Here is a 26046-nt window from a genome sequence, read left to right on the forward strand (position 1 = left end):
AAGAGCAAACAATTTGCGGTAGGCAGCGATCCCTGCCTCCTGTGAGTTGAGAGGTTCAAATATGTCTTCCCAATTAAAGCACAGCTGTTCAGAAAGAAATGGAGAGGGAGAGGGCTGCTGGTGGTGGAGCTGCTGTCTCTTTAAAGAGCCCTTCTAGTGACTGATGAGGGTTGGAGAGATAGAGCCAGGCAGGCCCTGATGAAACACTCATCGCACAGCTAGAAAATGACTGTAATTATGAACCAGTCCCTGCAGAAGGATGAACTCCAAGTTTGCTAATAACCCCGCCAGGTGCCTCTCTCATCTCTCTCCATGCCCAAGTGGTCTCTGTGGCAGCAAAGTTGGACTTACAGAAACCATAGGCAAATATTTCCTAATGAGAGGTAAATTCCTTCCTTCCTGCAACTGGACCATTCTTGTCAGCAGGATTGTGTCTGTTTATGTCCTGCACCAAAGTAAGAACTGAATTGTTATCTTAAAATGGCAGACCACAAGGACCATCAAGCCTAGCACCGCCTTCAAATAACAGGCAGCCAGATGCCTTAGGGAAGCCCACACACTGAGTATGCTGAAGAAGACAGCCTGTCCCCTAACTTGCTTTTTGCCACAGGATCTGATAATTAAAAGTACAAGTGGGACTTATGCCAAAGATTCCAGCCATGCCCTTGTCAATGATACTTCATTCCATTCCTCCTCCAACAGTGGTCAGTCAACATCCTAAAGATGGTGTGTGCTTCTGCCATCCTTTGGGTTTCTCCGAGTGTGTAGATAAGAACATAGGAAGAGCTTGCTGGATCAGGCCAATGGCCCATCTGGTCTAGCCAACCAGATGCCTGTGGGAAATCCCACAAGCTGGATTTGAGCACAAGAGCACTCGTCCCTCCTGTGGTTTCCTGCAACTGGGATGCCAAAGCATTGCTGCCTTCAAATTCTGCTGTCCTGACTACATCAGTGTTTGCTGTCAGGTGTATGTAGAAGGGATAGGGGACCTCTCTATCTGGTTCTCAGGAACTGACCCCAAGCCATAACCCCTGTTCCCAAGCTACACCCAGCTTCAGCCCTACGTCATACCCTCCTTGAGTGTCATTGCCTGGCTGGTATGTGTTCTTGAATTTTTATAATGCCTGTCAGTTATTTCACAAAACTCCAGTTTCCAGAATATGTTGAAGCTATAACAGTTACTCAAGTTTGAAATAACTTTTTTGTAAATGTGGAGTTGTGGACACAGCTTATTACCACAGTAAAGCTAAGGATAACAGCAAATCAGAACACGTCTTGGCACAGTGCAATGTTTACTGGAGTATTAAACATAAACACTAAACATCTGCTGGGACTCTAAAAATGAATTCAGTACATAACAAAATAGATGACATGGGAAACAAACTGACCTTTTATATTGAATCACTCATAACCCTTTATTGAAATACGGAAAAAAAGGAAATGTGTTAATGAATTTTTGTTCATTGTTACTTATTCTTTCTATCTAATTGCTATCTGAAATAGTTGCATTCACATGTAGCTAGCCTGAGCTCAGAAGATGTAATGTTCAAATAGGTTGAACATTCTTCACATTCTGGTTTCTGAATGTTCCCATTCTTAATGCCCAATCTGTATCCATGTTATGGAAACCCTCTAAAAGCTTGACTACATTTCAATTTAAATCAATTGTTACGATTTCCCTCTCTCAAGGAACTCTGGGAAATGTAGTTCTGGGAGATCTTAAGGCTCTAAAAGAGAATTATCAGTATCTTTCCAAAGTGGTAAATTTCCCAGGCTACGTTGGCTAAGATCTTATAAGCCATTTAGTCCCCCTGCTTGATGCAAATAATCTAAAGCATTGCCAAGAGAGTGCTTGTGTTTATGTGAAATAAATGTACATTAAATTTCATATGTTGCAGTATACATGCCACCTTTGATGTGGATGTTATTGCACATCATATGAAGAGACTTTAAAGTCTGGGTAAGAAGAGGAATCTATTTTCATGAATAGGATAGTGGGTTATTTTATGCATGTTTCAGCACCCTGGAGAGTTCCTGTTTCCTCCAGTTTCTCTACCAAACACATGTCAAGAAGACCATGCTGTAATAACAACATGTAGCCCAGCCAAGGGCCCATGTAGCCTAGCATTCTGTCTGCAAAGTGGACAAGTAGATGTCTCAGGGAAATTAAATGGGACATGATGGCAAAATGCACCACTTGTTTGTCCAAAGCAAGTTGTAATCAATTGTATACTATCAGGAGAAAGGTGGGATATAAATGCAATAAATAAATAAATATGTGAACATATTTTACTTTATTTTATTTACTTATTTTATTTTATTTTAATTATATCCCATCTTTCCTCCAAGGAGCTCAAGGTGGTGTACAGCTTTCCTCCACCTCATTTTATCCTCACAACAACCCTGTGAGGTAGGCTAGGCTTGGACTGGCCCAAGGACACCCGGTGAGCTCCATGGCTGAGTGGGGATTTGAACCCAGACCTCCCAGGTCCTAGACCAACACACTAACCACTACACCACACTGACATGAAGGTAGTCTAGTTCACATTACTCAAAGAATTGCGTTCTGCATTTTCTAAAACTGAAATTTGGTAAAATGTCAGAATTTCTGAAAACTTGCAATTTTGCTTTCAAATATGACTTAGAAGGATTATTTTAAAATCTTAAACCTCACATCCCATTGGTAGATTCTGGGAGGAATGTGAAGCTTGCCAGATTTATACCAAGGCAATCTGATGAATGGTAGCTCTGTGTGTGCATCTCATATCCCTATCTCCCTTTCCCTTATGCTACTAGCAAGTTACCCAGGCAGAGTTGGAGGACTGAATGGGAATGTGGGAAGTGTACTCAGCACACCTATTTTGTGCCATGTCACTTCCGCACATGTTCAAATGTTCAGACAATGATACAGGTGAAAAGGCATCCAAGCTCCTTTTAGCCCTATGTGTGTTGGCCGTGATCAAATGGGACTAGATTACTCTCCTTGTTTCTTCCTCAGCCCACAAAAGCCAAGTGAAATTCAGCAACAGCGAATGTTGAAACAAAATCATGTGCAAAGTCCCACATGCAAATTCAAGTTAGAGGCATTTGCTTAAGGCGTTCCCCAGTTAGTTTCAGTTGAGCCATTTTGAAACCAAATGTAAAGGCTGCAATTTTGCACACAGTTGACCTACTGAGAATCTTACTTATTTCAGTGGATTTTAAGTAAGCCGTGTGCAGGTCACAGCATAGGTTTTCATCTACGAAGCATGTCCATTGGATTTGTCAACACGAAACACTATCTTTTCACATGTCATCCCTGGGGAGTGTGGGAGGGGAAGAACTCCAGGTTTGCTACCACTGGGAATTTAGATGTACCAGGTGAGCAGTTAACTACCGCCATCTTGTGGCTTCAATGACCTCTACACCTGAAATATGATGAGAAACAGCTTTCCACTGGCTGGCATCACAGTGTGGCAGATGGTTTGCAGTCTCATAGCTCAGCTATGTCACACCCTGGAGGTGTAGTTTAATAAAACTCACACAACTAGATCCATTGTGTCAGAGAGTGAGGGCTCTGCCACCTTTATCCCAGAGATCCAGGTGTAGGCAGGCAACCTTCCATGCACTTGTCCTGGATGTGTTAGTTGCAACATTTATTCTGAGCCAGCAGCTCTCAAGGGTTTCAGATTGAGGTGTCTCCCAGCCCTACTGAGGGATGCCAGGAATTGACCCTGGAACCTTCAGCATGCAAAGCAGCACAAAGAATTCTTTTCCACTAAGATCTGCAAGACACTCTCCATCCATAGGCAAAGGGTTCCCATGCACATCAAGTTTGAAGTCCAACACTTATCACTCTAGAAAATAGGAATCGCCTGCAGTGGCATTTTACATTGCATTATTAAAGCTGAAGCAGATCAATTTGGGGTTTCCATCAGATTTTGGAGCAAAAAGCTAGATCTTGAACAAGATGGGGGCTAGGAGATTGGTCTAAATACCTATCCGTGAGTTGTAAGTCAGATGGATTTTTTCCCCTTTATATAGTATTGCTATATTTATAGCTAGCCTGTCCAACTTGTGGCCTATCCAGGTAGACAGCTAGCAGCCATGTATGACAGCCAAACAGGGGCTCAATAAACCTTTTTTCTTTGCTGCCTGCCTGGGACTTGAAGAAAACAAGTCAGTCAAGCAGCTTGCTGACAAGGCTGTGAGGTGTGTTCAGCTGGAATATACAGGCCTGTTCTATAGGACTATGTGTGTGTGTCTGTGTGTGTGTCTGCATGTCTGCCAGATTTCTTATTAAAACGCATTCCCACCTCTGATGCTGCAATAAATGAATAGCAACAAAAATGAAACATTTATTTCTTTTTTACCCAGTTGTCTTTCAATCTTTATGTTTCTCTTAATGTAAGTAGCGTATATTTATTATAAGCATACTTAATATTTTAATCATGAATAAAATCCAAATTACTCTGTTCTAAATGGAATCTCTTCAGCCTCCCTCATAACTTTTATCTGGGATTTGGGAGTTTTATTCTAATTATACTGTATTCTGTACTGGATGTTTTGGCCTTTGGCTAAAGCAATAAAACTAGACTAGCTGATAAACACACACACACACACACACACACACACACACACACAGAGAGAGAGAGAGAGAGAGAGAGAGAGAGAGAGAGACTTCAGCACAATAAACACTTTCTAATCAGCAAATGACAGAAGTATTTATTCTGAAATATTGTCAACGTTGAGTGTTCTGCAAAAGCAAGTACTGCCCCCACCATCATGTATGTGGAATGTTTGGCCACCTTCTGCAGAACAAGAGCATGTGCCAAGTGGGGGGAAAGTACTAGAGCAAAAGTCTCTAGAGTATGAAGAACTCTATCTTAGAATGGAAAAGGCTGAAGGAACCACAGGAGAGGAGACTGTGCTTCTGCAGCAGATTTAATGTGGGTTGAGGACATCTCGTGTGCACATATTTTTCTTAGGAATAGCAAAGAGGGGTTCTAGGAAGTGTTTCTGTTGCGTCAACAATGCAAGGGACGGGAAGAGATGAGACCCAGGTTATCTAGGAGGGAACATAAAATAAATGCGAAGATGGTCATTTGGGAGGAAAAACTATGAAAATAGAATGATCAATAAGGTGGCCAACCCACAGCCCACATTCAGCCCAGGTTTTTTGTTGCTCTGCAAGACCCTCCCACTCCATTTTTTTTAATTGACAATAGTTCATCAGTCTTGATGTGGACCCCTCCGTTTGTGATGTCTGGCGACTGTTGTGCTCATTGTAAATCAATCAATCTCCACAAAAACGGTCCTGGACTTGCTGTTATGTATGTCTGAAACACAAACTTCAAAAATGGGTTTTCACTCTAGGTAACTAACCCACTACATCCAGCCTTAGGGTACTGCACGCCCCTCTGCTCTTGGTTCACAAAATAAGCCCTGCTTGGAAATTTCAAGTTATATGAAGAAAGCCTCCAATTTCCTTCTGGAAATGAAAAACCTACAGTGAATACAGGCAATCACTTGCCACAAGGCACCAGCACAAGGAATGCTGAGCAGTTTGCCCAGGGCTCATAAACGTTTAAAGGGCCTATGAATCTAGTCCCAGACCTGGCATAATTTCCAACTCACCACTCTTGGCTTTTGGGAAACCAGCAGGGAGGGTAAATTAAGGAGTGTGCAAGTGACCTGAGTGGATCTGGCACAAAGCCTGCTCACCTGCTTGCTGTAATCTCAGGACTCTGGATATCAGAGGAAAGTGTTACAGGTTTGAAGGTGCTAGAGTTTAAGGCTTGCAGTATTAAAACCAGGAAACAGCCACACTCATGCACATTTAGGACAGATCCATATGTGCATTTGAACTGTGTACTAGACACTTCCAATCCTTTAATTAGCATGTGTGAGAGACCAATTAAGTTAACTTCCTAAACTGTGTATTAGACACCTTGTGAATCGGTTGAAATTAACACGTGTTAGAAAGTAATTGAGTCAGGCAAATTTCCCTTTGAGGTGTTAGCCTAGGGTAATGAGTCATCCACACAACATGAGGATCAAAGTCAGTGGGACTTCTGCCTGTATTAAAAGAGACCAGTGTGAAGCTGGGGGGTGACTTGAGGGAGCAAGGCAAGCTGCAGGGCAAGGATGCTGATGTGCCTATGGAGGAAGCAGGACCCACGTCTATATATGTTGTATATAAACCATGTATCATAAACCATATACCATAAAAGCAAAACGCAGACTCAGGGTAAAGAGCACCAGGAGCTACCTGGAATCTCACACTGCTGTAGAGATTGGGGGTGTCATGTAACACTGGATCAAGGATCCAGCTTGTGACAGAGTAGTGGGCTTTTGCTTGAGCAAATCTGGTACCCAGCCTTGCAGTTAATTAAACAGTGGTGGCCAATTTATTGGACTAGGGCACCCAAGCAAAGTCCAAAGTATTTCTTAATTCCACTGCAGCATACACTGCACTCCACTCACATGCCTTGAGGTGGCCTTGCCTCTAAGTGTGGGGAGCAGGCAGGAAATCAGACCTGACTCCATGCTACAGTCAGGCCAATGAGACTCTACTGCCTGTGCCACTTGTGGCACCCAGGCTACAGATTGGTCACTCATTCTGTAAAATTTAAAATTGTATTTTGACATAGTTTGTTCTTCCACCTTAACTCCTACATCTTTTTAGCACCTTTGTCTAACCAGCTATTCCTCCCCTAGCCTTGCCTTGTATAAATGTGCTCCCTGCCAACACAGTATGACCTTATTGAATTCCACTTCACTCTTAACTCAAAATTCACCTAATGAATCTTAATGCTTTCTCCTAATGTGGAGACTTCCTGGCTTGCTCCGGCAGAAAGGAGAGGCCAGAAGATGGAGCCAGAGACAATATTCCTCCAGGTTTAATCCAGGCTTATGTAAAAAGACAATCAAGAAACATTGCGTGCAGTGCCTTTTTAACAAACTCTCTGTTAATGTTTCATATACCCAGCCTGCTCTTGGGCTGGAGAATATCATCCACAATAATGAAAGGATATGGATCTCCCCACTCACTGTTCAATTTAAGCCACATCTCACCATAACACAGCCTCAGAATTTGTTTTTGCCAGGGTTCAGAGACCTGGAATATGTCACATATAATAGAGACAGGACTGTCTCTGAGCATGGTTGAGATTTCTTTCCTTTGCTATCTGGTATCCGGAGCTGTGCTTCCAGATCAGTGGGCAGCACTGCCAGACAGGGATAACCCTCAACAACCAACAACTGTATGATCATCCTTGTAGTCCCATCCTAAAAACAACTGTCCCAAGACAAACCAGTGGTTCACAGAGCCACTTTCCCATTAGTCAACAGCAGATAAGACCTGAGTCATTACCAAGGTTCAACAAAGATAGAAAGCAGTTTATATATTATGACAATTATATTGGGCCAGCTTATATGGCTGTGAGAATATGCTATCTTTTGGAGTTGCTCAATAGTTTTCATCAGGCAGAACAGAAAGGTGGCTGATTCTCAGTTAATTACCCAACAGTTCATCTCTGCCTAGACAAAACAATTATTTGCAAAGGGAAGTAAAATTGCTTTCTCTCTGTAGTTGAGAATAAGCCATATAATACCTCTGCCTCTCATCAATGACTAGATCTTTAGGGATCTTCAGAACCAGATAAGTTATAGAATACAAATGAGCAATTGCTGAGCTTCCCTCCATTTTCTCTTTGCCAACTGTCCACCATTTTGGAGCATCCCTTCTTTCACCTTTCCCCCCCAGCTGGTGCATTCCCTTCAACACAAGTAACAGCACCACCTCCTGGTGGTTGATTAAAATCACACTATGTTTTTCATTTATCTTAAGTGCAGTTCAGTTAACTCCAAGGCACCTCTGAGGGAAGACTTATCAGCCGATGAAACAGTAATGGGTTTGGCAAGCAGCTGAGGAATGCAAAAGGAAAGTTCCTTCAAAGTTTTTGACTTGCCATGAGAAAAGGCAGCCACTTCAGGTGATGAATTTCAGGTGCCATTAAGAGCAATGGAGTGAGGGCCAAACTACATGCTAAGTGCATATTTGAATTTGTCAGTGTCTTTAAATAGCAGCTGCAGGTTTCCCTAATCTCAGTAATATGGCAGGAGTGATAGGTATTGTGTGGGGGGGGGGGCGACAGCATTTTTCTTTCCGGAACAAATAGTAGTTTGTGTGGCGGGAAGAATTTTAATTGGAACTGCACTGCAGTGGAAAGGGTTAATCCACTCCTCAGCCTGTGCTGAGGCCCTGATTCAAATTGATCGAGGATGGGGGCTTAGCTGCTATTTAAAAACACATGCCACACATTTATTATAATGTGTAGCTTGGTTCTGAGAGACAGACGTATCTGAGAACAGTTCTCTGGCAAGTTCTAGTGCAGGCATAGGCAAACATGGCCCTCCAGGTGTTTTGGGACTACAACTCCCATGATCCCTAGCTAACAGGACCAGTGGTCAGGGATGATGGGAACTGTAGTCCCAAAATATCTGGAGGGCTAGGTTTGGCCATGCCTGTTCTAGTGCATCAGCCCCACTGAAGTGAATAGCAACTATTCAAGAGCATCGTATGGAGACTGTAAAGGAGAACTGTCCCATGGCAGGCGATTAAACCTGAAGGAGATCCGCCACAATCGTTGCCCAATGATATGAACTCAGTCTTGTCTTACCTGCCATTCATCTTTCCACATCGTAGGCGGGCATAAGATATTCCTTTGGCACAATCCCCACCATGCTGTCCAGCTCTCCGACCCACCAGCCATACATGTTGTACTCCTGGAATTGAAGTAAGAACAGCATTAAGTGAAATAGCTGGATGAAGGGCCTTGATGTCATGGGCTTAGACTCCTGCCACTGTCACAGAAGATGAGTTTGGATTTGATATCCCGCTTTATCACTACCTTAAGGAGTCTCAAAGCGGCCAACAATCTCCTTTCCCTTCTTTCCCCACAACAAACACATTGTGAGGTGAGCGAGGCTGAGAGACTTCAGAGAAGTGTGACTGGCCCAAGGTCACCCAGCAGGTGCATGTGGAGGAGCAGAGACGCGAACCCGGTTCCCCAGATTACGAGTCCACCGCTCTTAACCACTACACCACACTGTCACAGAACTTGTAAGAACATAAGGGCCTCCTGGATCAGCCCAATGGCCCATCTAATCCAACATGGGAGCCACACACACAAGCAGCCTGAAAGGTTACATCAAGACTGCACTGATTGTCATTGTAAAACATACACGTGCTCATCATTCTGGGTAGTGGCGGGATAAATTGCAACATACTCAGCATTAGGTGCCACTTGGTGTTGATAGAAAAGTTAAAGTGCTTAATGGATTGTGTCCAATGAGCATAGGATCACAGAATTGTAGAGTTGGAAGAGGGTCATCTGGTTTCCTCTTTACCAGGTTAGACGTAACCAATTCCCTCAACCCTTCCTCATAAGGCTTGGTTTCCAGACCCCTGATAATCTGGGCCGCCTTCCTCTGCACACATTGTAGCTTGTTAATATCTTTCTTAAATTGTGGTGACCACAACCGGGCGCAGTACTCCAGGTGTGGTCTGAAAAGAGCAGGACTATTCCTTCCCATGATTGGGACACTATACTTCTGTAAATGCATTTAAAATAGCAATATGAATTATTATTTCTCATTTATTTATTTTTTGAACTTTTAATTTGATGTATTTTTGGGTTAGCTGCCTTGGACACTGTAGAAAGACAGGATATAATCAATTGCATTAAAACAATAAAAATACAACTGTCAAGGGCCTAACATATAAAATAAACCTTTTGGAATAAAGCAGCATTAAAACAAGAGTCCCAAATGCTTTGTATTTCTCCCTTCACAAATGCTGCACCAAATAAAACTACTTTTAACTTAACATAACACTTAAGAATACAGTATTAATATTCATAGATAAGATTCTCTGTACATATAAAGGTTTGGACTAGGCTTCTGCCTGATGCACCAGTTTTCTAATGGGAAAGGGTTGTGTTTGTTTTTGCATATTCTTCAAACTGTATTCTTCCGCCTGCAGCTTGAAGTGGAAGAGTTCAGAAAAATATCTACCACTTAACCCTGTTGATTGTGCAAACTTGTCCATACAGAGCCTTTTGCTGCAGCACCCAGAAGAACTGAAAGTTCTGGCAGAAGTTCTGTTTTGGCTGTGAAGAACCCAGGACTGTCAGCTCTCTGGCCAGTGAGTGGGGCCATAGAGTCTTTGCCCTTCCCTTAGCGGTGGAAAACATGATTCTAGCAGCTGTTGGCCCACCGGACACTGGGCGAGGCAGAATGTCCTACATTTTGCTCCTTAAATAGCTCCAGGGATATGTGAAGTAATAGTAAAGTAGAGTTCCTCTGAGCACATTCAGAGTGCTTTCTTCTCTAGAATAACCTCTCTCATGGACATGTTAGGAGCAAGACGCTGCAAGCTGAAGGGTTTCCAGACAAGTGTCGCAGCATTCAGTATAAAGGCTATGGGTTGTTTCACACAAGTATGTTAATCACTTGTTGACTACGCAGCATCTAATGGCGACATGCATGGCGAATGAGCCATTATAGATTAATCACCACAAACATCTTTCATATCACCTGATGTCAGTTCACGCACAATGCTTTTCAGCCCAGAGTCAGTTCACACATTCTGCTAAAATAGCCAAGTACAGAGTAATGAAGTGATGTAGATGTGTGTGTGAACAAGCCCAAGGCACCAGGAAAAAAACAGAGAAAGGGATACTGTGCCAGATGGATGTAAAAGGCGAAGACAGAGACCGGACCCACCTTCTTCCAAGCACTGCCTTGGCCTGAGCACTGTGAGGTATTTTAAAACAATTTCGGCTTTGATGGATTGCTGGGGAGCCAGCGATTGTTCATAATCAAAAAAGGAAGAATGGAATGCAAATGAGCACAAGCCGAGAACCATCGGCGCCGGGCGCTTTATTTCCCTGTGCTGTGCCAAAAAGAATTAAAACAACATTAAACTCCCAGCAATAATGTTTAAGCTCTCGTTTCCGAGTGCCAAATTGCACCGCTCTGGATCATACAGATGTTCGTTAATTATGCTAATTTTTATTAAACTATTAAAATGGAGGAAGTTGCACTGGCAGAGCCCCGGCCCGAGGTGAACCCTGCCTTGCGTCTGGAGGTGCTAATTTGCCAGCTTCCCTCCATAAGCTGCTGATGCCGGAGGTTTGGGCTTTGCTTAGCGAGGGGGAATTTTTTTGTATGGGGTGATGGAGAGGATGACTTCTTCAGCAGAAAATGTTGAAACAAATTCCAGTGAGTGCTAGATGCTAGACCCTTTGGACCTGCACACATCCATTGATCCAGAGCAGGCTTGACCATGAGGACAGAGGAGGTAGCTGTCTGTGGTGGCTCAGTTCAAGAGAGGCTCCCCATGCCACACCAGCAATCCTGAGTCCAGGCTCTTAACCCTCCTTTTGTGGTAGCTGGCTCCCCATGGAGAGTGTGCTCCAGGACCTGTGCACTGTAGCTTAGAGTTAGCAGGGGACACCCCTGACTCATGCCAACAAGGGCAGCAAGAATGCCGAGTTTGTCCTACAGCAATCCAGCATTAACAAGGGCTTTATTATTATTATTTTGCAGGAATGTTTCAGCACTGTTGTAACATGTCTAAGCACTGTAACTTTGAGGTCAGCTTCCCAAGCAGAGTTCAGTTTCAAAAATGATAGTGGATTTTGGGGAAAATATACAGAGTTAATTCCCAGCCCCTCTCCTGGGCCCAGGGTAAAAGGCCTCAACAAAAGGATATCCTTGGCTAAAAATTTACATCCTTCAGGTGTCCTGCACCCCCTGATTCATAGGAGTACTGGTATGAAAGACAGGTACACTGAAAGACTGTCTAAAATTGGTGTGCTGATTAGTGAAATCAACTGGAGGCATGTAGTATCAAAAATTAGGAAAATCTGTAATGTTCTTGGCTTGAAGTCCGAACTGTGGCCTAGGAAATGGGATCACAGGATTTCACCTTACCTGCGCTGACTGCATGAACTGAAAGAGGTGTGTGTGTTATCCAAGATGTGTAAAAAGATCTCAAGAACAGAACAGAAGCTTAGCGCAGGGGTGGCATCCCTGCCGATTAAAAAAGATGAAGCAAAAATATGCAAAGGAAGTAAAAATGAAATGCAAAATTTCTTTCCCCATCCCTTGGCTCCCAAATTTCTTGTCAGCAGCAAAGCTGAAACAGCTGCATGCGGATCAATCTTTCCTGGGCGTGGGGGTCCGTGGAGGGATTGCACATGCACAGACATAGAAGAATTTATGTTGCTGATGTACACCAACTAATGGGAAAACAATATCTAAACCTATGGGAAAGGACATATAAACCAAAATAGGATGCCGACAAGCGACAAGGGGGACATTTCTTGGCTACTCTCAGCCTTCTCATGCGGCTGCTTTACTGCTTTTCGACAGCGTCACGGGTGTCCTTTGCATGCCTCCTGTCTCGATGTCTGGACTCTCTCTACCGTGCCACAAGAAAATGCCTTAGCAAGCAGGTAGCGGCAGGGGGTAGGGGGAGGAAGACTGGGAGGAAACAGCAGGCAGCTCTCGTAAGCCGGAAAAGAGAATGAAGACCCCTGCTACAGAGCCGCTCGCTTTTAATTTCCATCTGCCCCCATCCCCACTGTTTCCCTATTTGTAGAGCGTTCTGCATGACAGCTCAGCAACTACCCAAGATGACCACTGATACGTCTTTGAGGGGCAAGGCAGAAACAGCCTCAGGGCTGCAGCGCTCTTTCGCTTTCTGTATAAAATATGTGTGCATGTATATTACTGGGGTGCAAATCTAATGGGAAGTTATCACCCACTGAGTTCTTTCTCGGTAAGTCCAGATGCAGCGGCTGGTTGCAGTTACTCAGTGGTCATAGGAATATAATGAATGTGCTTTATACTAAATCAGACCTTTGGTCTATTAAACCCAGTGCAATGTACTCTGACTGGTGACGGCTCTCTAGCAAAGGTCCTTCCCAGTCCTACTCTGTGAGGTTTTGTAACTGGAGATGCCTATGCCTTGGAACAAACTTGTTACTTTCTGCATGCACATGACATGTTCACCTGCTGAGCTAAACCAAGGTAAGACCTGCTGCTTGTTAAAAGCTAGTTTTAGATGTTATATATACCCCACATGCAGACAAGGAGAAGCCCCTTTATGTGTCGCAAATGCTTTATGCAGGAAGAGTGATGTTTAAAAGATCCTTACCAAATGCGTATCCCTAACCACAAATAGCAGGAGCATGCTTCTGATTCTGGCAGCAGCTTTCACAACTGCTACTCATGATGGGTAAAGTGCATTTAGTGAGTATTTTAAATATTACTGTTCAGGATCTCATGTGCAGTACATGTGCAGCATCTCTGTAACTAAGCATTTCCTGAGGGCTGCTTGTCAGCGAGGCAACACAGAAACAGGCTGTCATTTGCAAATAATTAAGAGCAAAAATGAATTTGACTCAGTGTGTGTGTGTGTGTGTGTGTGTGTGTGTGTTTGTTCAAGCAAGTTTTCCTTGCTACAATTTATTTCCAAAAATGTGAATCTATAGTCTCCTAATTATGGTTGCACTGGGATTTAGAGCTAAGCTAAGCTCTTGCAAAATTCATCCCACTTGCATGAGCTGCCAACAGCACTGACAGTGGAATAAGTGAGACAATTTGCAGAACTCTGAACTAAGCTGTTGACGGGAACAGCAAACTACAATATGGCCACAGATAAGATTGACAGGAGGAGGAAGGCCGGGCTGAATTCCTAGTCAATCACCAAAGAGGTTGGTTAATTTTTAGAAGCAAGAGGTGTCTGGAATAAACACTCAAAGGAATTCCTTCCTTCCGTCCCAGAGGTGTATGCATTGGATATCCTGTGGTTACTCAAAGTATACAGTAACTACATGTTATGAGAGAGGTGGGGTTGCTATCCAAAACAGCAGTCTGGTTTTGAGCTCTCCCCTTCCTCCTCCATAACATGTAGTAAAACTAACAGCATGTTCTGATACCATCATCATGTTGCATTTTTCCTTGGCACTGACAACCAGTGATTTATCTCTATTGATTTATTGCAATTATTTATATCCTGCCTTCCAGGATGTGGCAAATCCTTCCATGATGTGAGGAATTTGATGTGAAGCAATGACGAGGAAACACGCAGCACGACATCAAGAAATTGGCTACGTTTTACTACACATTACGGAGCAGGGAGAACTCAATACAGAACTTCTGCCTTTGCTGGTAACCCCGTATTTCTCATCATGTACAGCTCCGCCCTCACTATGAATGGAAAGAATCACTACACATGCTCAGAGGCACTCTTTTTTCATGTACTTAGTTTTCTCCAGAGCAGAGCCCCAGCACCAGCGGCGGCCCACACATGAGGCAAGGTGAGGTGACGTCCCACTGGGGCAGCAGATCCCAATGTTGATCTCTCCCCCCCACCTTTGTTCCTGATGTAGATCTTCCCTCGTCCCTTCTTCCCTAGTGGGAAAGGGGTGCTATTTTGGGGTCTGCCTCAGGTGCCAAAATGTCACGGGCTGGCTCTGCTTGGCACGGAAAATAGATTCTGGGGCTAATACATCCTATCTCCCAATTAAGCCTCAGGGTTTGGAGACAAACTCTTTTCTCTATAGTGAGACATTACCTGTTCTAAAACAAAAGGCTGGCTCCACACCCCACCTTGCCAACGCTGATCTAGCAATATTTACTCCTCAACCCCAACTTAGCTCTAGTTACAGTCCAAGCGCCTCGTAAACAACCCCGATCCTACTTTGGCGATGTAGTTAATCAGCCCCAGTCGCTCACAGAAGATCAATGGCGGGATGATGGATGCCCGAGGAGAAAAGCCAAAATCAATCACAGGCTTATCGGTATATGATTGCTTGGCCCCATTATTAGTGCCGGAGCATCATACATTATTGTTAGTAAAATGGAGGCCTCTAATTCATAGGTGAGCTGTGTCACGCATTATTGGAGGGTCGCTTGACATGGGAGGGTTTTATATTGGGTCGCTGCAGACATCTGTTTACCTCAAAAACTGGCCCAGGGCTGAAAGCTGGCTCAGAACAAAATTTAGGGCTTAACACTGGAAAGGAGGAAACCTGAGCACAGTGGCCAGTTTTTGGGAATGAAAGAGAGGTGTTAGGGTCTGAATGTCCCCCAGGAAGCTGCAGTGACAGCTCAAGACGTTTCTCCTGTGCTCATGTGCTGCTCGCCCCCCCCCCCGTCATTTCAACAGGGCTTGCATAGTAGAGAAACTTCCCTGTAGGTAGTGCTCTATGAATGAGACCTCTCTCTCTGTCTCTTTATTGCCCAAAACCTATTTTCTGAGATGACAGCCTACATTGCCTCATGGTCAGGCAGAAAGTCATGACGTGGCCTCTGCCATGGAAGTCTAGCCTTCTTAACCCTAGATATCGGGGTCAGGAAGGGGCCCCATCTCTTCAAACGAGCTTGTACTTTCGTTCCATTTCCTCTGGGATAGCAGGAACTCCTGCAACTAGGGAAGGGGAAGAGTGTGGAACTTCACAGTGTGGAGATGGGGTGCGGAAGGCAGAGAGAAGATCTGGGAAATTACAGAGTGGCCAGTCTGACTTTGATACCTTGGAACACGCTAGAACAGAGGAAAAAGGAGTCAGTTTATAATCATCTGTGTAACAATGTAGTGATAAGTGATTTTAATTGGGTTATAAGCTTAGTGGATTGTGGGAATGTAGTGGACATAATTTATCTTTATTTCAGCAGAGCATTTGATATTTGGTTAGCAAACTGGTTAAATGCAGGATATATAATAATACCATCAGGTGGATCCAGAGCAGGCAAAATCGAGCATGTTCATCAATGGTTTCTCATCAACCTGGATCATGTTTTTGAGCATGGTGCCATAAGGATCTGAGCACAAGCACACTATTCCTTCCTGTGGTTTCCAGCAACTGATATTCAGAAGCATTGCTGCCTCTGACTGTGAAGGCAGAGCATAGCCATTGGGGCTAGCAATCACCTTTACAGAATAACTGGGCACAGTACTGCAGATAAGGTCTGACCAGTGCAGAATAAAATGATTTTTTTAAAAGACTTGGAAACTATGGTGCTACTAATGCAGCCTAAAATTGTATTATCTTTTTTTTTGGCAGCATCACACTGCTGATCCATGTTCAGCTTGTGATTGATTATAATTCTGAGATCTAATCAAATCTTTATTATTATGGTCAATGACCAGATCCTGAGATCCTTTTTGTATGCTGCCAAGCCAGATGTCCCCCATACTCTCCTTCTGCATTTGATTTTTAAAAAAATCGTCTATATTGAATTTCATTTTGTTAGTTTCAGCCCAGTTTTCCATTGGCACCACACTTTTTAAAAGAATGCAGACAAATTGGAACAGGTTCAGAAGAGGGCAAAAGTTGTACAATGAAAGGTTGAGGAAACCGGGTGTGATTAGCCAGGTGAAGAGAAGACTGAAGGCAGATACGAGAGTAAACTTCAAATCTCTGAAGGGTTCTCTTATAGAACAGGGTACTTATTTTCCGCTGCCCCAGTGGGCAGGACTAGTTCTAATGGGCTTACATTACAGATGGTAGATTTCAGTTAAACATTAGGAGAAACCTCTCAACAATAAGCACAGATAAATGAAGACTGGGAATCCAAGGGACCTAATGAGACCCTCCAGACTTTTCTATCTGTTCCTTGGGACTTTTCCTAGGTCACACCTCTTAAAGGCTCTGCTCTGCTGGAGTGTGTTTTCCCTTCAGACCAGTGTGCCTGATAGACTACAATATGGATATGCAGCAGCTCTGAGAGCTTTAAAGGAGGTAGAGGGACATGATTGGTTTTCTGGCATTACCTGATTCCATGGACCAGGAATGTGTTATTTGCATCTTGTGTGGAATTGTCTGAAGTTCCTCCCTCTGAACAGCTGTATGGGTGATGCATTCCTGTTATAATTGGTGCTTGAACGAGTGCTTAATTTCTGACTATATGTGATTATTTCTCACAAACACCTGTATCTCAGAGTAAACTCAATTGTTTTAACTTCTAAGTGCTGAAGACCGGTTGTGAAGTGCTGGCGGACAAAACACGTTCTATAAACTAACACTGGACATATCTGGAGAGTGCTTAGTTCAATATGGGCACTTCACATCAGAGTTGTGATTAGACAGTTGGCAGGCACAAGTGTCACTGATCATACCTTTTCCTATGGATACAAAAACAATTCAATGGCACATAGATTCTCCCAATGATTCATACCATTAATGTTATATCAAGTCATAACGTTAATGTCATAACAGGAGTGTATGGAGTGTTAGGGGAGGGTACTGCTTCTGGTGGGGAACATGTTGTGCTCCTTCTGGGGTAATTTATCCACCTTTGGTCCCCACCCTGCACTCAGCTCCCACCTGTGGCTCCTAGAAGCTGTCAGCATGTGACAGAGCCAGGGAATGGCTTTGACTAGCCAGCTAAACCAGGTGAGGGTAGCTGAAGGGACTCAAACCCTCGGTGGTTAGGGACTTGCATGCGAAGCCAGGCTCTGGGGAATTGAGTGGATAAGACCAATAGTGGGTCCAACAGTCAAGAAAGTGGCTTCCGCACATGCTGTAGAGGGAAGTGAGGGGCAGATGGACCTCGTCAATCTGGGAAGGTAGCCCATCTAGGAGAAGGAAAACTCTGATCCTAAAACTTTGTTGCCTTGCAGGACATCTTCGGGAGAAGAACAGGCTAAGGAGTAACCCTACACAAATCCAGAGTGGAGTCCCTAAGACAGTTGGGTGGCACTTTGTATGACTCCTTCTGGCAACTCCTGCAGCCAACCTGGTGCCAAACATATTGCTATGCTTTCCTTTGGACCACATCAGCGAGGCTGAGAGGAGGGTCTTGTCATCTTGGCAGCTCAGGACCACCATACACACTGCCCAGGCTTGCACCCCGGGGAGCTCACTTCAGTACTGCTAACACAGCAATTTCACCCCTGGAGGCACACTCCATTGTCTCTTGGGACTGATGGATACCAACAGCCAAGTCACAACCTGAATGGTAGACATACGTCACAATAATATTACTACTACTACTACAACTACTACAATTTATATACCACCCTTTATCAAAAAATCCAAGGGCAGTGTACAACATTAAAAACACCTCGCCACTCTGGGAACCTCAGTTGCTGAAGGCATGGGATATAAATTTATTAAATAAATAAGCAACAAATCATAAGAAAGCTCAGTGATCAGCAATACAAGATGCTTTAAAGAATGGCAGAAAGCTATTACTAGATTTATCTGGCAGGGGAAGAAACAAGAATAAAGTATAAATTACGGACAAATGCCAAGGAAAGAGGTGGATTCTCCTTACCAGATCTGAGATTATATTTTGAGGCGTCTTATCTTTGCTGGTTAAAGGAATGGATATCGCTGGAAAACTGTTCCATATTAGATCTTGAAAGTCATGATAACAGATATGGCTGGCATGCCTATTTGTGGCATGACATAAAGCTTTACTGAATCACGTTATAAGGAAACCAGTGTATGAAGTATGGGACAAATATAAAAAAAACATTGGAACACAAAACACCATGGTGGCTCTCCCCACTTGAAACAATATTGGTGAAAAAAAGGATTGGGCAACATATTAAGAATTATTAATAGAAGTAGATCAAGATTTAAAATTAAAGAGGTTCAAAGATATGAGAATTAGTAACTGACTGGTTGCAATCAGTGGTGTAGCTGGCCACTCGCGTGTCTGGTGCGGTGGTGTGTGTGTCCTGCAGCCAGGGGCAGCACGATCTGCGCTGATGGGGGCAGTGTGACCCACACCGATGGGGGTGGGGCCAGCCTCTCTGATGCTTGGAGCCTCTCTGCCGCCTTCCCCTCAGCTGTAGGGGAGCTGAGGGAGAGGCAGTAGGCAGACGCAAGTCCCACGTTGCCATTTCAGGCAGTGCAGAACCTGCAAGCGCCTAAGCCACCACGTCACTCCTAAAAAGTTTTGTGAGCCCATTTTTTTTTAAAACCCCTCATTTTATCAACCCCCCCTCAGTGATGACACCCAGGGAGGACTGCACCCCCTTCCTCCGCCACTGGTTGCAATATCACCAGCTTAATGAACTGTTTAAGTTGGACAAAAAGAAGGGTTTTCTAAAAATGAAAATAAAAAAATCACATGTGGTGGTCATGTAAGATGTAAAAGACTTCTGGGAAATGATATGTAATGAATTGAAAAAAAATGTTGAAAATAACTTTTCCTAAGAAACCCGAAGCTTTTCTCTTAGGTATTATAGGTCCAGAGATTCCGAAGGACCAGATGAAACTATTCATGTACATGGCCACAGCTGCCTGGACTCTGTTAGCCCAGAAATGGAAAGATGGTACAACTCTGAGCAAGGAAGTGCCAGATAAAACTGATGAACTATGGCGAGATGGCAAAACTTACAGGAAGAATTAGAAACCAGGAAGAAGTGGACTTTAATAAAGGATGGGGAAAGTCTATAATCTACTTGAAAAACTATTGTAAACAATTACACACTTTGGTAGGATTGACAGAAAAGTTGTGGTAAAAATTTGAACTATGGAATGATAAAGGATTTATAAGAACGGATTTATGAAACAGATGCAGAGGGAGAAATCATAATATTAAGATTGACAATGAGGCGGAGAGGGAAGTCAAAGGGGATTTCATGTTTATGTTCTTATTTTGCTTATATATGTAAAATAGAAAATGCAAAATTAAAATAAATAAATAAATACAAAAGCTCAGGCGAGTAGCCTTCTCTCTCTTGGTAAAGGTAGCATACTTCAACTGCCCTTCATAAATCCTCTGCCCACGCCAGTGGCGGGTGCAGGGGGGGCCAGCCGCACCAGGCGCAACATCTGGGGGTTAGGGTTAGGGGGCACAAATCCACGGGTTAGGGGGCGCAAATTACTTGCCTTACCCCGGGTGCTGACAACCCACGCTACGCCACTGGCCCACGCCTTTAAACACATTCCAGTTTGCTGCCTTTCTTTCTTTCCATGTGTTTACATTCACCACTCCGCCTCCTAGGCTGGTTCTTTACGTATTCAAACGTTTCTTCCCATAAATCACAATTAGTATGAATTATTAAATCTACACAACATGCACAACCATCCCATATTACTTCTTTGCTATTAATGTAATCAGAACGCTGCAAAACTCCCACAAGGAACTTCATGGGATAGAGGCAAAAAAAGTGTGCAGTTAATTTCCAGGAGGCGGCAGGACAATTTGGGGATGAACACTGGAAGCAGAGATGTCTTGTAATAAGGTAAGCCTTCCTCAGATGCCTGGTTTTGGCAGCTCCCATTCATTTCAATCAGGCATGTACAGGACAGCTTCCCAACGGGTTATGCCCTTGTTTATTATGAGTGCAAGGGCATGCCAGTTAGATTTTCCACATCAGGCATCAAAAGATGGTGGACTCATTCATGAGAAGGAAGACAAAGAGTACACAATAATGTCTGACTTTGATTGTTTTCTTAAGTTATCAAAAGCCCCTGACTGTTAGGTCCAGTCGCGGACGACTCTGGCATTGCGACGCTCATCTTGGATTTGGATTTGATATCCTACTTTATCACTACCCAAAGGAGTCTCAAAGCAGCTAACATTCTCCTTTCCCTTCCTTCCCCACAACAAACACTCTGTGAAGTGAGTGGGGCTGAGAGACTTCAAAGAAGTGTGACTGGCCCAAGGTCACCCAGCAGCTGCATGTGGAAGAGAGGAGATGCGAACCCGGTTCCCCAGACTATGGGTCTACTGCTCTTAACCACGACACCACACTGGCTCCTTGCTTTACTGGCTGAGGGATCCGGGGTACAGCTTCCGGGTCATGTGGCCAGCATAACTAAGCCACTTCTGACGAACCAGAGCAGTGCACGGAAATGCCGTTTACGCCACCCATGTCCCTAGGTACCTAAATACGGTTACCCTAATGTCTCAATATGCTCTTGATAGGGGCTTGTGGCACTTAGTTGTAAACTCAAAGGTGAGAGAGGTGAGATACACCAATGCAAGAGGAATTGTGTTTCGCAGGGAATGCATCCTAATGTTGAGGGGGAAATTTAACATAATAAAATTTAAGACTTAAATCTTGATGAACTTTAAGGTAAAAATGTTTGGTATCAACTTGTCAAGTCTATCACTTTTTTATCAACTTGTTCGGCTTTCACAAAATTCCTTAAAGCCAACCGGATCAACAAATAAAATAAAAATTAAAAAAATCATTTGTTTTTGTAATGATGCTTGAATTAAGAGAATTCTGCTCCCCTACCAAAGTGTAAAAGTGCTAGTATATTTGCCTTTGTTTCCTGCAGACAAGTGCATTATTTAAAAACAAGGAGGTTCCCCCACCCTTTTTCCTTTTCCTTGAACTTCTATTTGGGGAAAGAACCTTGTGCAACTGAAAAAAACTTGTATGCTGGATTGGGATCGGTGGTTTGTCCTAGCACTTTGTATTATTTTACTTACCTTGGGAATTTTTAAAAAATAACAACGGGTGTCCAGCTTAGATGCCCCCCTGTTTTTTATTATTTTGAAGACAGTGTGCACCCCCATATGTAAGCTGGCGGGGTTGGGGCGCTCCTGATGTAAGATCTCGCCCCCGCTTTGGAAGAGTGACAGACTTGATAACCTTCTGGTCTTTCCCAGTTAAAAGAATTCCATGATTACATATTAGTTCTTCTTATGTTTGCAAAGTGCTTTACAATCCTAATACCATTTATCCTCCACCCACCCCATTAAAAAAAAAGAAAAGCATCCAAGTTCAGAGACAATAGCTTGGTTACAGCATTTCTCACCCTCTTCCTCCCCCCTCCACAATCACCCCAAGCCAATGGGATCGCAAAAATCACGTGGTGCTGCCATATTAATATTTATTCCATAAAAGCGTGGCGGCTCCTTACCACTCCGCTGCGCCGCTCTGACCGCAGTGCCAACCCTCAGGCACCGCAACACAATTTGGAAACAATGTGACGGAAATGTTTAATCTGTGCAGCCCATCTGTGCTGCGTATTTCTCCACATCTCCCCGAGAGAGGCGCCTTTGAATCTCCACACTGCCTTTAATATTCTCCTAAATCATTCCCCCCACTGCACTTCAAGGGCCATTGCTACAATTTCACAGGTTCATCGAAAGTGCACCAGGGAGGGAGGGGGGATGTTCCAGGGTGTGTGTGTGGAGGGGGGGGGAAGCAGGGGTAACAGGGCATTTGTTACTTGAGATTTTTTTATTTCATTTTATACTAATTTCCAGGGATTACTCTTGCTTGTGCCCTTTGCAAAGAGGCAGGGGGTGGGGGAAAACACACCCCAAATAAAGACATCAGGCAGCTGGCATGAGTAAGGTTGCTTTTAAAGAAAGCTGGTTGATACAGAGGGAAACATTATTCCCTAAGAGTCCAGCTCTAATCAGCTTTCCAATTTCAGGCCATGGGGCAACTGTCTGTCCTATGAGCTTCAGTGGGGATGCCTATGATGAACTGATTTGGCAGGTCCCATTAAGTATATGAAGAAAATCACTTTGTTTGTCATTCTGAGATTTGGAGATCCGTGGCCCCATAGCTGTCTAGGGCAGCCACTACTGGAGCAACTTGCTCATGTAAGCCACCAGACCAATACAAGCCTCATAGGCGCCCATGTGCCAAACCAGCACAGAGGTCTGCTACACTGGGTATGCATAGGCCGATTGTTTAGGACACAACAGCATTCGTCCAGCAGCACAGTACAGTGGTACCTTGGTTTACGAACTTAATCCGTTCCAGAAGTCTGTTCTTAAGCCAAAGTGTTCTTAAACCAAGGCGTGCTTTCCCATAGCAGTGGGGGACTCAACTTACAAATGGAACACACTCAACAGGAAATGAAACATGTTCTTATTCCAAGGCAAAGTTCACAAACCAAAACACCTACTTCTGGGTTTGCAGCGTTCTTAATCCAAGTTGTTCATAAACTAAGCTGTTCTTAAACCAAGGTACCACTGTAATGCATGTGTGATCTCATCCATCATTTTACAGTGAGGCTCAGAGCTTGCACACTGTCTACTTTTCAACCTCAGATCCAGTAGAACATCCACAGTCACCTGCTATTCCATACTTCCATGAACTGGGTTAGTAAAGTACAAAAGCAGCTGGTTGGTGTGTCACCTTAGATCTGCTGCGCATGCCATTAGATGGTCCTGGTTGCTGCCACCTCTTTGGTTGCTCCCATGCCACATCAGGAGTATTTAGAGCTTCTCATCTGATTAGGATTTCTTTGTGTGTTTATACAACACACCAGATAGGAGTGCTCTCCAGAATAAAACACAGATCAGAATGCAGCTATCCTTCAGTTTCGGCACTTCTCCGAATTTTGTAAGGTAGTTTTTGGTTCAAAAAACCCCCTAACACAATGCATATAGAAAAATGCATGTTGCAGTTAAAAGTTTGTACAAAAACACATGTGTTAGGGTAGAATACACACAATAATATACATTATGCAGTAAAACGCATACAAAAATGTGTTTAAAATAATGCAATTTTCATGCATTTAAAAAAACCCAGCTGATTGATGCAGAATAGTTATGTATTGACATACTAAATTGATATGGACTGGAAATATACTGAATGGCATTTCCTACAACCCAGTAACAAACTTCAGTAAAAAGATGGATTTCCTCCACCTTTCAGAGACACAAGTATGGTCATGGAAAAAAGCAGAGAACATGTATGTACAATGTGGACACCTCCTGTGTATCTCTTTGGCATATGCAGGAAAAAATCAAGATGAATTTCAGAAATCATGCTGAAATTCACAGAATAGACAGAACAATCTTTTAGGGTGCAGGCCAGTATATTTTTAGTCCATTGCAAGAATGTGAACTCTTGAGTGGGAATTTTTAATGGACCAATCTTGTGGAAGTTACCCAGTCTCCTAACAAGAGTGGAAAAGCAGTAAGTTTTATTTGTCTTGCTTTCAGTGCATGCATATTTATTTCTAGACCAAGGGAATGGTCAAATCCAATAAAGCCCCAACTCTCAAGCCACACGGATCTGGGCCTGGACAGTAACTAGGTGGAAGACCATGCGGGATTCCTTCCTACGCTACTCTGAACTCCTTGGAGGAAATGTGGACCCCAAGTGATAATAAAAATAATAAATTTCTATATATAACTGCCCTCACCTAACCTTTAGAAGCAGAGAATATTGCAACATATAAAGTGTAGACATAATAATATTATATTAAATTATAGCTTTGGAAGTAGTATTGTATAATATATCAATAAAAGCACACCTTTGGAATGTACTGCTAAAATAAACCTTACTAATTTTTTGCCCAACTTTCATTACTGTCAGATGTTGCACAGGCTTTGGTGAATTTGGTGTAGTATTTAGCTGAAAGTTTTACTGATGGGAATGAATGTACTGTATATATAGAGAGAGCGCTTGTCCAAATTTCAGCTTCCCAGATTATAAAATTTGGATTTGCATTTTTGCTTCTGTGGTGAGACGCTAAATAGTTTTGACATCCTGAAATCCAGATTTCATCCATGAGATGCTGTCTGCTGTCTTTATAAGTCTTGCTTGGTTGGAATCAATTTTTCTAAGCTCAAGTTCAAATTGGACAGTTTCTCATTGCTTGAAGTTGTCTGCACTTTCAGTTTCTACCAATATCTGTGTCAGAGCTGATCAAAAAGTATGTGCACAGCAACCCAGAATTAGACAATATATGAATCTATGAGCAGCCATGCACCTCAAACCTCCTGTGGTGTCCAGGATGCCCTTGATTTGAACATAAAATTTAGCTTGTCCTTTGCAATCTTCCTATTTTTACTAGGTGCTCACTTTCAGCTGGATTTTGCCCACACCTATATCTGATGGCTGCTGAGAAACAATGTATGGACTATTAAACACTGGAAGACATGGCTACCCTCTTCTTTTAGGGAAGTGCACATTTGTTAGGAAGTACTCATTTCCCTAGAACATTCCTGCTGTATAGAGTGACCATCCTGAGGTTCTCAACGCCCCATAGAATAGACACTCCTACAAACTCCAAAAATTAGGACTCCCCAATCCCACACCAAGAGCCACAACGTCCCACAAAACCATTGCTAATTTGTGTCACATTGTCTGTGCAATGCATTGTATTCCTTATTTAACTATCTGTACTTGACCTGGAGGATCAGATGCACAATTTCCTTGTTGAATTTATGTGTTTCTCTCTCTCTCATTCATACACATACATTCATACACTTAACCATCCCTGCCTTGCCATTCATGGGGTTCAGGTGGAGAATTGTGGGGGTACTATGAGCAGTATAGCTATTATTAATGGCAGTGCTGCTCCCGGGTTTGTGTGGGCACGAGGCTTTCCTCACCTTGTGCAAAAGCTTGCTGCACCTATCCCTCCCTCCTGCAAGCTTTAATCCAGTCCCTTCTGCCCTCCTGCACACCAGCAGGGCAGCAAGGATTCAGATTCGGAATTGTGCCCTGCCCGAGTCTCTTCTTGAAGATACGTTCAAATATCCATGAGAACCCCAGGCAGCTGCCTGATCTCGGTAGATGCAGGCTAAGACAACTAGCTTTCCTGCTTTTGGGGTGGTGGTGAGGTCCCGGGGGCGGGGGGGGGAGCATGCTGGGGTAAATGCACTTTGAGATCTTTTGATCCCTCATTTTGAAATCCAATGGGGTCAAAAAAGGTACACTGTATACCTTCAAAAGGAACGAATGAATCATGGTAAGAGCTGTGATTGTTTCAGCAAACCCTGTTCATGTCTGTCTGTGTGCGTGTGTGTGTGTTGAGGGAAGGAGGAGGGGAGCTGGACGCATTCTGGTTTGCCAAGATTTTCAGGCCGGTGCTGTTCGTTACATCATCTGTTCAACAGAGGTGTTGCTATAGCAGCTGCTTATAGCTTCATTTCCTGGATACCCCCCCAGGGGGGTGTCACAGCCGGATCCACCTGCTCTTTTACCCTACCCTCGGCGGGGTCATCTTAAGGTCGCCAAAATAAATGAACGCCGTTGCTAATGATCTGTTTGCTGGCTGTTTATGCTCCGCGAGTGTCAGGGGCGCTCACATTTAGTAA

The 26046-nt window shown here is 43.6% G+C and overlaps 1 protein-coding gene across 12 annotated transcripts in view; it reads right to left on the reverse strand.

Annotated features, from left to right (window-relative positions):
• The window catches only part of SKAP1 (src kinase associated phosphoprotein 1), a 338051-nt gene that overhangs the window by 20345 nt on the left and 291660 nt on the right, over positions 1-26046 (reverse strand). For 11 of the 12 annotated variants that reach the window (XM_081885659.1, XM_081885654.1, XM_081885662.1 and 8 more), the window contains 2 exons: positions 8664-8769; positions 4678-5047 (listed from right to left, as the gene is read on the reverse strand). In XM_081885659.1, the coding sequence (XP_081741785.1) occupies positions 8671-8769 (99 nt within the window). In that variant the 3' untranslated portion in view covers positions 4678-5047; positions 8664-8670. Of the gene's footprint in view, positions 1-4677; positions 5048-8663; positions 8770-26046 lie in introns of those variants that run through there. The other variant, XM_081885658.1, reaches the window with a different exon arrangement.

This window comes from Podarcis melisellensis (genome assembly GCF_964234715.1).
Source record: "Podarcis melisellensis genome assembly, chromosome: 13".
Taxonomy (NCBI): domain Eukaryota; kingdom Metazoa; phylum Chordata; class Lepidosauria; order Squamata; family Lacertidae; genus Podarcis; species Podarcis melisellensis.